The sequence below is a fragment of the Lissotriton vulgaris genome, chromosome 1_1 (assembly GCF_964263255.1).
Source record: "Lissotriton vulgaris chromosome 1_1, aLisVul1.2, whole genome shotgun sequence".
Taxonomy (NCBI): domain Eukaryota; kingdom Metazoa; phylum Chordata; class Amphibia; order Caudata; family Salamandridae; genus Lissotriton; species Lissotriton vulgaris.
In genome coordinates, this window is record NC_141685.1 from 25,321,746 (window position 1) to 25,335,668 (window position 13,923).

At 44.0% G+C, this 13,923-nt stretch overlaps 1 protein-coding gene and 1 long non-coding RNA gene across 2 annotated transcripts in view; both read right to left on the reverse strand.

Moving 5' to 3' along the window:
• LOC147737022 (uncharacterized) overlaps positions 1–2,518 on the reverse strand; it is a 51,623-nt gene extending 49,105 nt beyond the window's left edge. The window contains 1 exon segment of the mRNA XM_086922615.1: positions 402–2,518. Coding sequence (XP_086778741.1) covers positions 402–2,288 — 1,887 coding nt within the window. The 5' untranslated portion in view covers positions 2,289–2,518.
• Positions 2,519–2,943: 425 nt separating this feature from the next.
• The window catches only part of LOC147737023 (uncharacterized), a 52,902-nt gene continuing 41,922 nt past the window's right edge, over positions 2,944–13,923 (reverse strand). The window contains exon 4 of the long non-coding RNA XR_015309184.1: positions 2,944–3,657. This is a non-coding gene — a long non-coding RNA (uncharacterized LOC147737023). The remainder of the gene's footprint in view (positions 3,658–13,923) is intronic.

The following is a 13,923-nucleotide window of genomic DNA, read 5'->3' on the forward strand; positions in this document are numbered from 1 at the left end:
ATATCCCATGTAGCAGGAAGGATACACTGTGAATGCGATATCCTTTGTGGAAATGTGCGCCTCTACAGGAGTTACATTTGAATTATCAAAATCGTACCTCCTCCCAAAAGGAAAATGTTACTGGGCCAACTGGAAAGTAAACGTAAACGAATAAATAGGCACTGTATCAATACTGAAGGCATTTTGGATTGACTATAGTGTGAGAAGCATATGGGAGAGATGGCGATCTACCATCCTGATGAGCCCACGGTAAGTAACTGGAATGGTCAAAACATTGACTATACAGGGACTATTTCATATAAATTATGTCTTCTAAGAATAGCCTTTGCTTAACTTGTATTGTACAAAAGCAATTTACAGCCCTGTTTTTGTGTACCATCTCTACCTCTGAATCATTTCTGACATTTAAAGCACTGATAATTTTTTTCTCCAGTGTGGATTCTCACATGTTCAGTGAGATTAGATTTTTGGCTAAAACATTTTTGGCATTCGAAGCACTGATAAGGATTTTCCCCAGTGTGGATTCTTCTATGATGAGTGAGACTGTTTTTGTAAATGAAAGATTTCTGGCATTCAGAGCATTGATAAGGTTTTTCCCCAGTGTGGGTTCTTATGTGCTGAGTAAGACTTATTTTTTGAATGAAACATATCTGGCATTCAGAGCACTTATAAGGTTTTTCCCCAGTGTGGGTTCTTATATGATGAATGAGACTGTTTTTTGTACTGAAACATTTGTGGCATTCAGAGCACTGATAAGGTTTTTCCCCAGTGTGGGTTCTTATATGCTGAGTGAGACTGCTTTTTTCACTGAAACATTTGTCGCATTCAGTGCACTGATAACGCTTTACCCAAGTGTGGGTCCTTGTATGTTTAGTGAGTCGCATTTTGTCACTAAAGCATCTCTGGCATTCAGAGCACTGATAAGGTTTTTCCCCAGTGTGGACTCTCACATGTGCAGTTAGAAGTGATTTAAGTTTGAAATCTTTTGGGCATTCAGAGCACTGATAAGGTTTTTCGACAGTGTGGGTTATTGTATGTCGAGAAAGACTTCCTTTGTCAATGAAACATTTCTGGCATTGAGAGCACTGATAAGGTTTTTCCCCAGTGTGGGTTTTTAAATGCAGCGTGAGATGTCCTTTTTCACTGAAACATTTCTGGCATTCAGAGCACTGATAAGGTTTTTCCCCAGTGTGGGTTTTTAAATGCAGCCTGAGATGGCATTTTTCACTGAAATGTTTCTGGCATTCAGAGCACTGATAAGGTTTTTCCCCAGTGTGGGTTCTTGTATGCCGAGTGAGACAGCCTTTTTGACTGAAACATTTCTGGCATTCAGAGCACTGATAACGTTTTCCCCAAGCGTGGATCTTTGTATGCTGTGTGAGACTACTTTTTATACTGAAACATTTCTGGCATTCAGAGCACTGATAAGGTTGTTCAACAGAATGGGTTATTGCATGTCGAGAAAGACTTTGTTTGTTACACAAAGTTTTCAGGCATTCAGAGCACTGATAAGGTTTTTCTCCAGTGTGGATTCTCACATGTGCAGTTAGAAGTGATTTAAGTTTGAAATGTTTGGGGCATTCAGAGCACTGATAAGGGGTTTCCCCAGAGTGGATTCTTGTATGTTCAGTGAGTCTGCTTTTGTAACTGAAACATTTCTGGCATTCAGAGCACTGAAAAGGTTTATCCCTAGTGTGGGTTCTTCTATGCTTAGTGAGACTGTTTTTGTCAATGAAACATTTTTGGCAATCCGTGCACTGAAAAGGTTTATCCCCAGTGTGGGTTCTTCTATGCTGAGTGAGACTGTTTTTGTCAATGAAACATTTTTTGCAATCAGTGCACTGATAAGGTTCATCCTCAGTGTGGGTTCTTATATGCCGAGTGAGACTGTTTTTGTCACTGAAACATTTCTGGCATTCAGCGCACTGGTAAGGTTTTTCACCAGAGTGGTTTATTACATGTCGAGAAAGACTTTGTTTGTTACAAAACCTTTTCTGGCATTCAGAGCACTGATAAGGTTTTTCCCCAGAGTGGACTCTCATATGCTCAGTGAAATGAGATTTACGTCTGAAACTTTTTGGGCATTCATCGCACTGATAAGGTTTTTCCGCAGAGTGGGTTAATGCATGTAGATATAGACTCGGTTTGACACTAAACCTTTTCTGGCATTCAGAGCACTGATAAGGTTTTTCCCCAGTGTGGATTCTCATATGCTCTGTGAGATAAGATTTACGGCTGAAACTTTTTTGGCATACATTGCACTGAGAGCGTTTTTTCCCAGTGCGCATTCTGTCAAATTCTGTGAGATAAGAGTTATGGCTGTATATTTTTTGGCACAGATAACTTTTTTGCCCAACTTCGGTTATTTTGCCTCGATTGAGGCGGGTTTGAACACTGAATTTGTTCTCACAGTCCGTGTTTTTATAAGGTGTATTCCTAGAGTTAGTATCTCTACGTTTAGTTTTCTCTTGCTTATATGCCACGGTAAGAGTGAATCTGATTTTAGAGTTGGGCTTGTTTAGAAAATGTTCAGCATTTATCTCTAAAACAAATTGTGTGTAATCTTCTTAACACTTGAATTGAGCAAAATATGTCTGGAAGCAGCCCTGTTAACCCCTGTTGAAATTTTTCTAGCAGATAATATTCTTTAAATTATAGCGGGCAGCAACTTATTTTGTGACTGACGTTTTTTTCTCAAATCTATTTGCATAGGTTCTTAGCAATGCAGTAATAAGGTGTTAGTAAGATATTTAATGAATGAACTAATAAGTACGTTTTTGCACCACTGACGTAATGGCAGTAACTGAGGGCGGTAGAACGTGCACAGTACTATTGTGGATCATTAGTCGCAGAACATCAGCTCCTTTTACCCTTTCGATGTTTGGTGTAACGTTAAGGTTTGTAGTTCTGAAGACGAGGATTTATTTACAGTAGCTATAGCGCAACAGTGCTCCTTTAATTTATTTTTATACTTAACAGTTTTACATATCACTCCTGCACAACAGATAATTTTGAGGCAATTTACATAGAATTACAGAACAGTACACAATAAAAAGGAAACAATCCGAGATGGTCATGAACACAATAAAGTGGTGAATGTTTAAGGTTTTCGCAAGAGTGAGCAGTGTGGGTCGTGGTGTCCTATCCAGAGGCAGATAGTCTCAAACTTGCGTAACTGGTTAAAAACGGTTGTTGAAAAAGGTGATTTTCCAATCCTTTGGTTGTTAACGTGTCAGCTTCGGAGTCTTCTTTCAGCGTCTTTTCTTTGATGACATGCAGAAGAAACCTTTTCTTATAACTTTCTTTTATGCAGTGTGTGCTTCCTCTCTGGAATTACATGATGCTTTAAATGAACATTATTCTGTCATGCTGAGGCAATTTGTCTTTCTGATAATATTTCAGATGAGGATGCTGAAGTGGGCTTTCTACATTATTTCTGATGCTGTGTGCATAGATATGGCTTTGCTCTGGGTTAATGAAATGCAAAGTTAGAGACTTCACTTACAGGTATAGTACTTTCCACACTTAGATTTTTGGAAGTTGTTTAAACGTAGAATGCTGGATGTCCTTCAGTTTTTCAAAGTAATCCTTCTTATGGCACCGACATTCAGTTGCCTAGTGCTAAATCTTGCTTTCTTCGTCTGTAATTTCAATCACCTATAGTATTAAAATTATATAGTTAATACATGTTAGTTTCCAAAAATATAATTTACAAGCCAAATCAATGCAGAATTTTGAAAATGCTGAGCTGTTTTTCAGACAGAGCAGAGACTAGAATGGTAGCATGAGAGTACTTGGATGTAGGAGTTAGGATTTGTAGAATTTTCAACATTTTATTAAGCTCACAAAGGATACATGTACCCTATGGAGTTGTAACATAGAATCCCACAGTCAGAAATTAAAGTCATATGGACTGGCACCAAACAGATATTTGTAAAAAAAAGTACTATTAATTAATTTGTAATGTAGATTTCTGGGACGGGAATGACCACTCCACGGACAACAGGCGTTTTCCCCTGCACTGAGTTACCACCTACTTGTATCTAGTATCCTGACTTTTGAGTTTTGGCCTCTGCCTCAAGCAAATCTATTGTGTGCTGCGAGGACTATGCCTAGACCAATCCCTCAACTATGGTCCAGAGTATGAATCAAGGGCAATGAAATAAAGGCGTACTTTCATTGTCGTAATTTGACAATGGCTGGGTTAGCGCTTAGCTTTGCTACACGTTATTTCCCTTTAGCTTGGCCTTATTCGAAAACGCCATTTTGTATGTTACGGCGGCCATTTTAGGGAATGAGTGGCCTCGTGGTCAGCATGCCCTTTAGTCCTTTGTCCGTGCCGCTGACCACTCAAGTTTGCCCAGCAACAGGCTATTTTTAGTAACGGTCAAGCCTGTACATGCGCAGTTCCAACTGACCAGTCACCCCTCAGGAATGTTCCGCCAAACTGACCAGTGGAGTTGTAACCCCTCCCATGAGTTGGCTGTGCTCCAAAAATGACCATATATGTACCTAAACTTTGTAACCTTGTACTGCCTATCTTTTTATTGCCTGTAAATTGTATAAAAAAAAGGACTCGCACCAACGTTCGGTGTGATACTTCTTGCATTGCCGAAGGGTGCTGTAGGAATGTACCACCACCCCATGGGGTCTTAATAAACTTGTCTTTTGTACTTTTCAGTTTCCGTGCCAACAGTTCTTTTGGTGTAAATGGGTATTTCTGCGGAGCATGTAGGCCTTGGGAACCCAATACCACAAATTGGCGACCACGAAGGGACTCATCGGCTACTCGGATGCCCGAAGGAGAGGTCGTGACGAAGGATTGGAAACTCACCATGGACGGGTACGCTGCCACTGAGTGACCCGAGTCTTGGCACCCACGGTGTTTTCTTCCCTTCCTTCTGATCTGACCTTCCAGGTGGCGCCGGTCTCCGACTGAGATCCTGATTGTCTGCGTTGCTGTACAGTGCCCGTTTGGCTGATTCGATTAAAGACCTTGGCAGTTGGAATCTGGATATTTGAGAGTGGGTAAGATTTGTGATCGGTAAGGTAGTCTACGGACGCTTACTGAAGTTCTATGATTGTGACTACGATTTGAGTTAGCTAACATTTTGACTTTGTGAACTTTGAATATATATGTGTAGTGCACTTCACATAGGCAGGCATGTAGAGATGTATCTCTAACTTTGTTTCTTTTCTTTGAGCGGCACATTTGTGTGAAGTACTGTAAGTGCCCTTTTATACGGTGTCACGTTTTCGTGATACTTTTTGAACATGCCTGTTTTAAGCACACTCCGAGGGATGTGCTGTCTTGGAAATGGTACCACATGGAGGTTAGCGGAATCTCAGCCGGCTCCCCCAGAGGGAACTCCCAATCGTGAGATGTATGTGAAATTTGGCCTTCCACCTATACTGTACAGTAAATTATGGCATAAATACACTAGAACTGATCCCGAGTTGCAATGGCCACTACATGGGTCGTTTGATTTGCGAAAGGTTCAGTTTGTGGAGCAATGTTTGTTTCAGCGCAGGTCTAGACAGGACATGTTTGATTGTGTGCGAATGTGGGAGAAAGCGGTGCGTGAACGAATGAAGCGTGAGGTTGCCTTGGCGGACAAAGAGCAGCGCAAGGCTGCTCGAGACAAAGCTTTACAGCTTGAGGAAAAGGAGGCGCAGGAGAAGAAAGAGAGGGAGGCACGGGAACGTAATTTACAAACGACCGGTCAATTTCCTATTCGGCGACCGCTTTATCCTGTCCTTAATAATGAAATTGATGATTTTTCGTTATTAGATCGATCTCCGCCTCCGTACGTTCAGCCTACGGCTCCGACTGAAGATTCTGGTGATGAAGAACGGGATAAGTCAGATAAGACGGATAAGTCGAGTGTCAGGTTATCTGCGCAGAGAGCCGCGGAGTTGCGTAGTTTTGCTAGAAAGTTAAATCTGAATCAGAAAACTGTGTCAGAAGTTGTAGCTGAAAAGAATAAGTGGACAGAACGAGAATTGATGTGTTTTTTGAATACTTTTGCAGACAAAGTTATTACTCGATTTCGTAAACATTCAGAGACCCTAGAGCCTAAGGATATGTCAGTCCATCGTGAGAATTTGGATAAAGGTGTATTTGTTCTTGCAGACGCAGATGACTTTTTCACGAGACTGCTCCAGCTACGGGATGAGGCGTCCAGATTGCGGGAAGAATGAAAAAAAGCTAAGGAGTCCGTGCCGGGGTCGACGGAGCAGTCCAAAGAGTGTTCTCTCCGGGGCTCAGATAAGAATTCTAAAGTGCATGTTATGCCTATGCGTGAAGCTGCACCTTTGTATGTTCCCCCTAAAGGGGACGGTACAGATGATGATAAAACGTCAGCAAACTCAAAGGGGTATTTTGTATATAATTGGGTGTATAAGCCTTGGAATAGAGCAGATGTTATGGCATTGAAAAACGCTTTACCTGATCTCCGTAAGAATCCGGCCGCATTCTATGAAGTGGTGAAGGGGGCCATTTCCTCTTGTGTTATGACTCTTGTTGATATAGATCTTTTCTTTGGGTTAATTCTTCCGCCCGATATGTGGAGGTCGATTCGTAAGACTAATGATCAAACGATGTTTGGGGCAACTTGGAAAAAAATAAGCCAGGCTGACTTAGACAGGGAACCTGCGTGCAAACCATGTGATTTAATTTTAGAACTCCCAGAGGCTATTTTGAACAAACTAAAAACGCTTGTTCCTCCTAAAAAGATCGATTGGACTATGCTAGCTTCGTGCAAACAAAAGCCAGATGAATCAGTATTAGATTTCTGTACACGTTTCGAAGAAGAGTTTCATGATTACAGTGGTCAATCATTAACAGATGATACGGGTAGGCATCTGTTGATAAGTATGTGGCTAATCTCCTACCGGAGATTGCAAAGCGGTTAAAGACAAGTGAAAGTTCCTGGGCCACGGTGACCCCTGCGTCTTTGTTAACTATGGCTCAGTATTACGAGCAGCAGGAATTAGAGGCTAAGGAAAGTGTTGATAAGAAAACGAAGGAATTGAAAACGAAGGTGATGTTGGCGCAGGTTCGTGGTGCGCAATCTAGAGGGAATGATAGAGGCAGGCGAGGAGGGGGTAATGCATCGTACGGTCGTACTGACATTGCTGAGGACCAATGTGCATATTGTAAAGAGTTTGGGCATTGGGCTGAAGATTGTCCAGTGCTTCGTGAGCAACGTAGCCAGCGTGGTCGAGGAGGTGGAAGGTCGAGGAATAGTTATTCAGGAGCGAGAGGTGGCGGAAGTGATCGTGGTAGGTTTGAAGCAAGGGGTCGTGGTCAGGATGAACGAAATACTTTTGATAGACGGAATCAATACCAGATATCGGAGGGTGAGAACGTGGAGCATCAGGAGTATGTGCATGCATAGGATTGCGTAGGATGGGGTACGGAATCAGTTGAAGTGCCAGTAGATCAAAGAGGTCCATATGTATCAGCGGGCATTTTGGGTTCTACTGATCAGTTTTTAGTTGACACAGGAGCTACTCGTAGCGCTTTGTCCAAAAACTTGGTTCCAAGGGCTCCCCTGTCTGGCGAAACGATAACATGTATAGGGTTTGATGGCACACCCTCTCCTAGCCCATTATCACAACCTCTTGCACTTTGCATTGACAAATTTTTCAGCTTTTGTCCATTTTTGTTGTCACCTCACACTCCAGATAACATTATGGGCATTGATCTGCTCAAATACTTTCAAGCAACGATACGCTGCGCTCCTGAAGGAGTGCGGGTTATTTTGAACGACAATTACCCAGATTCAGACAGATTTTGTACAATTAAGGAAATTGAAGCATTAGCTTCTCTCCCACACACGTTATGGGCAACCTCAGATACGGATGTGGGACAGATGCTTATTCCACCTATTCGAATTACTGTCAAGGAGGGAGTACTTTTGCCACGTGTACCACAGTATAAGATCTCTAGGGAAGGTGAAATTGCCCTGACGCACATTGTTCAGGATTTGATCATTGCAGGAGTAGTGGAGGAAGTTCCTTATAATGTCTGCAACAGCCCTATTCTTCCGATCCTTAAGAAAGACACTGACGACAAAGTCTATCGATTTATTATTGATTTGAGAGAAATTAACAAAATTGTCATTCCCCAATACCCGGTGGTGTCTGACATCACGACATTGCTTACATTGGTCCCCCCAACAGCAACGACCTTTTCTGTTATTGACCTTAAAAATGCATTTTTTTCCATTCCCATTCATCCCGATAGCAGATACCTATTTGGCTTTACGTTAAATAATAAATCGTATAGATTTTGTCGTGTTCCCCAAGGTTACACTGAGAGTCCCAGCATTTATAGCCAGGCTTTAAAGAGACAGCTTGACTCATTTGAGTTACAATCCGGAGAAGCCCTTATACAGTATGTTGATGATCTTTTGTTGGCTGCAGACACCTATGCACAATGTGAGGAGAGTACATTTGCTTTGCTTTCTTTTTTGGCTCAGAACAATCATAAAGTCTCTAAGAAAAAGCTACAATACTGTAGACCCAAGGTGACCTACCTCGGTCATCTTTTGTCTAAGGAGGGGCGTGCATTAACATCAGATCGAATTCAAGCAATTCTAGATACACCAGTCCCCCGCACTCAGAGAGATGTACGCGCCTTCATAGGACTAACGTCCTTTTGTAGACAGTGGATCATGGGGTTTTCGCACATTATAAAACCATTGTTAGCGTTACTGTCCAAAACTACACCAATGCCCCTTGAATGGACAGATGAATGTCAAAATGCTTTTGAACAATTGAGACAGGCCCTTTGCTCTGCACCCGTGTTAGGTACACCAGACTACACAAAGATTTTCACATTGTACGTGCACGAGAAAGATGGGTGCGCGTTATCAGTGTTAGTGCAGGCACACGGGGACAAGCAGAGGCCATGTGCGTACTTCTCAGCCATTCTTGATCCTGTAGCACGAGGGTTACCTGGGTGCTTCCGGGCAGTAGCAGCAACAGCAGTAGCTATACGGCAGAGTGAGGGAATAGTTTTATCGCACAAACTGTTGGTGCTAGTTCCCCATGCAGTAGATGCCCTGTTAAATCAAACAAAGACTCAATATCTTACGAGCGCACGTTTAACAGGATATGAGCTCACACTCCTGGCGCCACATATCACACTGAAAAGATGTGCTACCCTGAACCCTGCCACTTTATTGCCTTATCCGGTTGAAGAGGGCCAGGAGGAAAAACAGCATGATTGTGTTTTCCTGACCGAGGAACAAACAAAGGGTTGTGTCGACTTACAGGATATGCCACTTCCAGATGTGGATGGGGAACTGTGGGTTGATGGATCGTGTTTGAAGCTGCCAGATGGCACGACTTCTGCAGCATATGCGATCACGACACTTAAGACGGTGGTAGAAACAGCACGAATACCCCAGAAATCAGCCCAAGCAGCGGAGCTGATAGCTTTGACAAGAGACTGCGAACTGAGTGCTGGCTTATGTGTGAACATCTACACAGACAGCCGGTACGCCTTCGGAGTAGTGCATGACTTCGGCCTACTCTGGAGAGAGCGTGGGTTTTTGACCTCTCATGGAGTACACATTATGCACGGAGAACTAGTGCGTGATCTCCTAAACGCGTTGCTTTGTCCAAAGAAAGTAGCGATAATCAAATGCAGTGCACATAAAAAGGTCACTGACAAAGTGGGACAAGGCAATGCCTTTGCAGACAGTATAGCAAGACAAACAGCTATGTCTCGAAATGACTCCCCCATGTATGTAGTGAAGTCGCAGGCCGAGCGATGGCATGATGCTAGAGCGGAGATACTAGACATCCCAAAATCAGCGGCTGAAGCAGAACTTGTAGCATGGGCAGCAGAAGGGGTACTGGATGACGAGGGTTGTTGGAGGAGCAAGGACATGGAGAGATGGAAATTGCCTGCAGCTTACTTGCAAGCGAGGGTCCAGATGACACATGGGTTGGCACATGTGGGGGCTCTTGCAATCACTCGATTGTTAACACGAGTTTGGGAGCATCCTGAGATTGCCAATACTGCTAAGAGAGTAGTGCAGACCTGTTTGATATGTTTACAGCACAATCCTGCAAAAGGGACGCATACTCCGAAAGGAGGGTTCGTTCCACCTTCTGCACCATTCGAGGTACTTCAAATGGATTACATCCAGCTTGAGCGTTGCAATAACCTTAAGTATGTCTTAGTGGTGGTGTGTGCTTTTAGCAAATGGATTGAGGCCTTCCCCACGAAAGATAATACAGCTTTGACAACAGCTAAGGTTCTGCTCAAAGAGTACTTCCCTCGATTTGGAGTTTGCAAATTTTTGTGGCGCGATAATGGTCCTCATTTTGTTGGGAAAATTGTGGAGTATGTGCTAAAGGGACTGGGGATCCAGCAGAAGTTTCATGCTGTGTTCCACCCTCAGTCAGCAGGTCTTGTCGAGCGGTACAATGCTACTTTGAAACTAAAACTGGCTAAGATTGTGGCGTCCACGTAATTGAAGTGGCCGGATGCCTTGCCGCTAGCATTACTCCCTATTAGATCAGTGCCCCACTCTCGAACTGGCCTCACACCGTATGAAGTGGTGTTCGGAAGGCCTATGAATATATGGGGAGTTCCTAAGCCGCGATTGTTACATGATGTGCCTTGTATAATGATGAACGATTATCTGGCACGATTAACAAATGATTTGCTTTCTATTCACCAACAGGTTCGAGAAGCGCTCCCTGACAATTCCATTGGAGAGGCTCACAATCTCCGTCCTGGAGATTATGTGATGATTAAGTCGTTTGAGAGAGCGAACAGCTTGGAACCGAGGTGGCGTGGCCCCGAGCAACTCGAACGGCTGTGCGAGTGACCAACAGGAAGCGGTGGGTGCATTCAACTCACTGCCGTCGCGTCTCTCCGGACCTGGTGAATCCTACTGTGTTGTCCGACTACAAAGATATCTTGGACGAAGAAAAGAGCCCAGCTGTGATGTCGGCCGAATCTGAGGGAGCCTTCCCGGACCACACTGTTTCTAGACGACAGCGCTACGATCTGCGGCCACGATAGGAAGAAGATTTTTTTTTTGTGCGAGACTGGTTGGTTACCGCTCTGGGGTTTGTGAAACGGAAGCCGGGAATCTCAAGGGGGGGGGATCAGTTCTGCCAAGAGTAGCGACACCCGTCTTGACCCCGGAGAAGAAAACAACGGCTACCTCGGAGCTCAGCACTAACGTTTTTTTTTTTTTTTGTTGTGTATTTGAGACATTGTGAACTCTTTGAACTATGGCGTCTTCTGCATCACGAGACAAGAGAATTCTTGGTGCTATCTTGTTCGTACTGACAATTGTGGTGATAGCAGTGATAGCCTGGGTAGTAGAACTTGTGGTGCCTGTACGAGAACATTTGCTGCCAACTACCCCGGCTCCGTCTGAACATTTTCATTTCACCTTACCCTATCATGAAGAACGGCACCGACAGACTTACTTGAATAATAGCTTCATTCAAATCTTGCATCATACTCATAATATGACGAACACTTCTAACTGTTGGGTGTGTGGGATGTTGCCTGGGGATCAGAAGAAAGGGGGCACACCGCTCATCCCACTCCCGTTTTCCCATAACGGTTCCTGCAATGCTTGGTATACTCTTCTATTCACTTTGCGCTGGCCAACAAAAGGGGGGGTGCTGTTCCGTTTAAATAAAATATGCTACCATGACCGGGATGGTTATCCACAGGCTGAAGGTACTCGGTTCGAATGGGAGGAGTACCGCCCCGATAATGTATCTGCACCTCGGGTTTACAGTAACCAAAGGAACATTAATATGTCCAGTTCTCTTGGTATAAATGTCATTGATACTAAGGCGGATCTGTGTATACGAAATAAAGGTACTATCCCGGTTGGAAAAAGTGAATGTAACACCACACTTACATTTGACAGTCCGAATGGCATATCATTTGTGGCATCTTGAAATACATATTTCATTTGTGGTAATAAAGGCTATCATCAGCTCCCGTTAGGATGGTTAGGTACATGTTATATCTCTTTCGTATTACCCCCCTGTATTCATTGCCCCACCAATGTACCATAATGATTATATTCTATATCACGATTTTGTGTTAAATAGAGTTAGACGTGCTGTAGTCCTGGATGATATTGACCAGACCGATACTGCCCTACAACAATATGTAGATTTCAATTTGGGTTTGTTTTCCTTTGTGGGGGCTGCTCTGAATAGTCGGAAAATACGACGACTGACCCGTGTTGTTGAGGCTGTAGCTAATGATACCGCTTTTGCATTGGGGAATATAACGGAAGAGCTTCAAATATCAGGAATTGTTACGCTCCAGACCGAATGGTTCTTGATGTGGTTCTAGCTGATCGAGGGGGGGCATGTAGAGTTATCGGAAGTAGCTGCTGTGTGTACGTGCCTGACAACTCGCCATCTGTATATGATGCCATATCAAAACTCCACAAAATTGCTGCTGAAATACACCTGGACAATCATACCTGGACCCTTTCGGGGTGGTTCTGGTCAATGCTTAGTACATGGGGCTGGAAGCTACTGACGATTTTATGTATCATAGTTGGGATATTATTCTTCTTGTGTTTATGCATACAATGTGGCCCTGCATTATGTTCTATGTGTTTATCAGCCTGTATTCCATCTAGACGAGCTCTTGCCCAAAATGAATTGATGCTTCATAAAGAAGTAGCTCAAATTATGTCAATTGATATCGAAGATGAGTATCCCGACTATGTTCACTATGAGGTAGCTTCAGCTAAACGCTAAAAGGGTCGTCTGTCGTAATTTGACAATGGCTGGGTTAGCGCTTAGCTTTGCTACACGTTATTTCCCTTTAGCTTGGCCTTATTCGAAAACGTCATTTTGTATGTTACGGCGGCCATTTTAGGGAATGAGCGGCCTCGTGGTCAGCATGCCCTTTAGTCCTTTGTCCGTGCCGCTGACCACTCGAGTTTGCCCAGCAACAGGCTATTTTTAGTAACGGTCAAGCCTGTACATGCGCAGTTCCAACTGACCAGTCACCCCTCAGGAATGTTCCGCCAAACTGACCAGTGGAGTTGTAACCCCTCCCATGAGTTGGCTGTGCTCCAAAAATGACCATATATGTACCTAAACTTTGTAACCTTGTACTGCCTATCTTTTTATTGCCTGTAAATTGTATAAAAGAAGGACTTGCACCAACGTTCGGTGTGATACTTCTTGCATTGCCGAAGGGTGCTGTAGGAATGTACCACCACCCCATGGGGTCTTAATAAACTTGTCTTTTGTACTTTTCAATTTCCGTGCCAACAGTTCTTTTGGTGTAAATGGGTATTTCTGCGGAGCATGTAGGCCTAGGGAACCCAATACCACATCATGTGTTCATTTTATTCCATCTGATTATCAGTTGTTAGGTTTTTCTGCACCTGGGCTTACTGGGTGCAGAATATCAGGACACAAATTCTTTCCAGACGGAAAAATTAGACTGAAACGACGCAAAAGACTCTGGGTGCAGCAGACGCAGCCAAGACTTATGCTGTGTTTTGTTACTAACTGGGGGGAACACACAATTTTTCCCTCTGTTGGTATTTACAGTCGTCGTCAGCCTGTGATTCGGCGTTGAGTGCAGAGCGTATCGAGGAGCCGAGCCGGAGTTCACGAACAAGCGGAGCTGTGCCTGGGACGACTGCCCGGGTTTCTTTTGTGACCGGTTCCCACTCGCGCTTCACCCGCATCCTGTTATATGGGCGCTTTAAGTTCTACGAATCTGCTGCGGGGGCAGCCGCTGCAGGGACCGCGGTGCTAAGGCGCTGCTGGTGTGGCAGCCGCTGCAGGGGTCAAAGGAGCCTTGGTCTGCGGTGCTGCTGGTGCGGCGGCTGCTGCAGGGCACAGAGGTACAAGGGAGCACAAGGGGCACAGAAGAGCCTTGGCCTACCG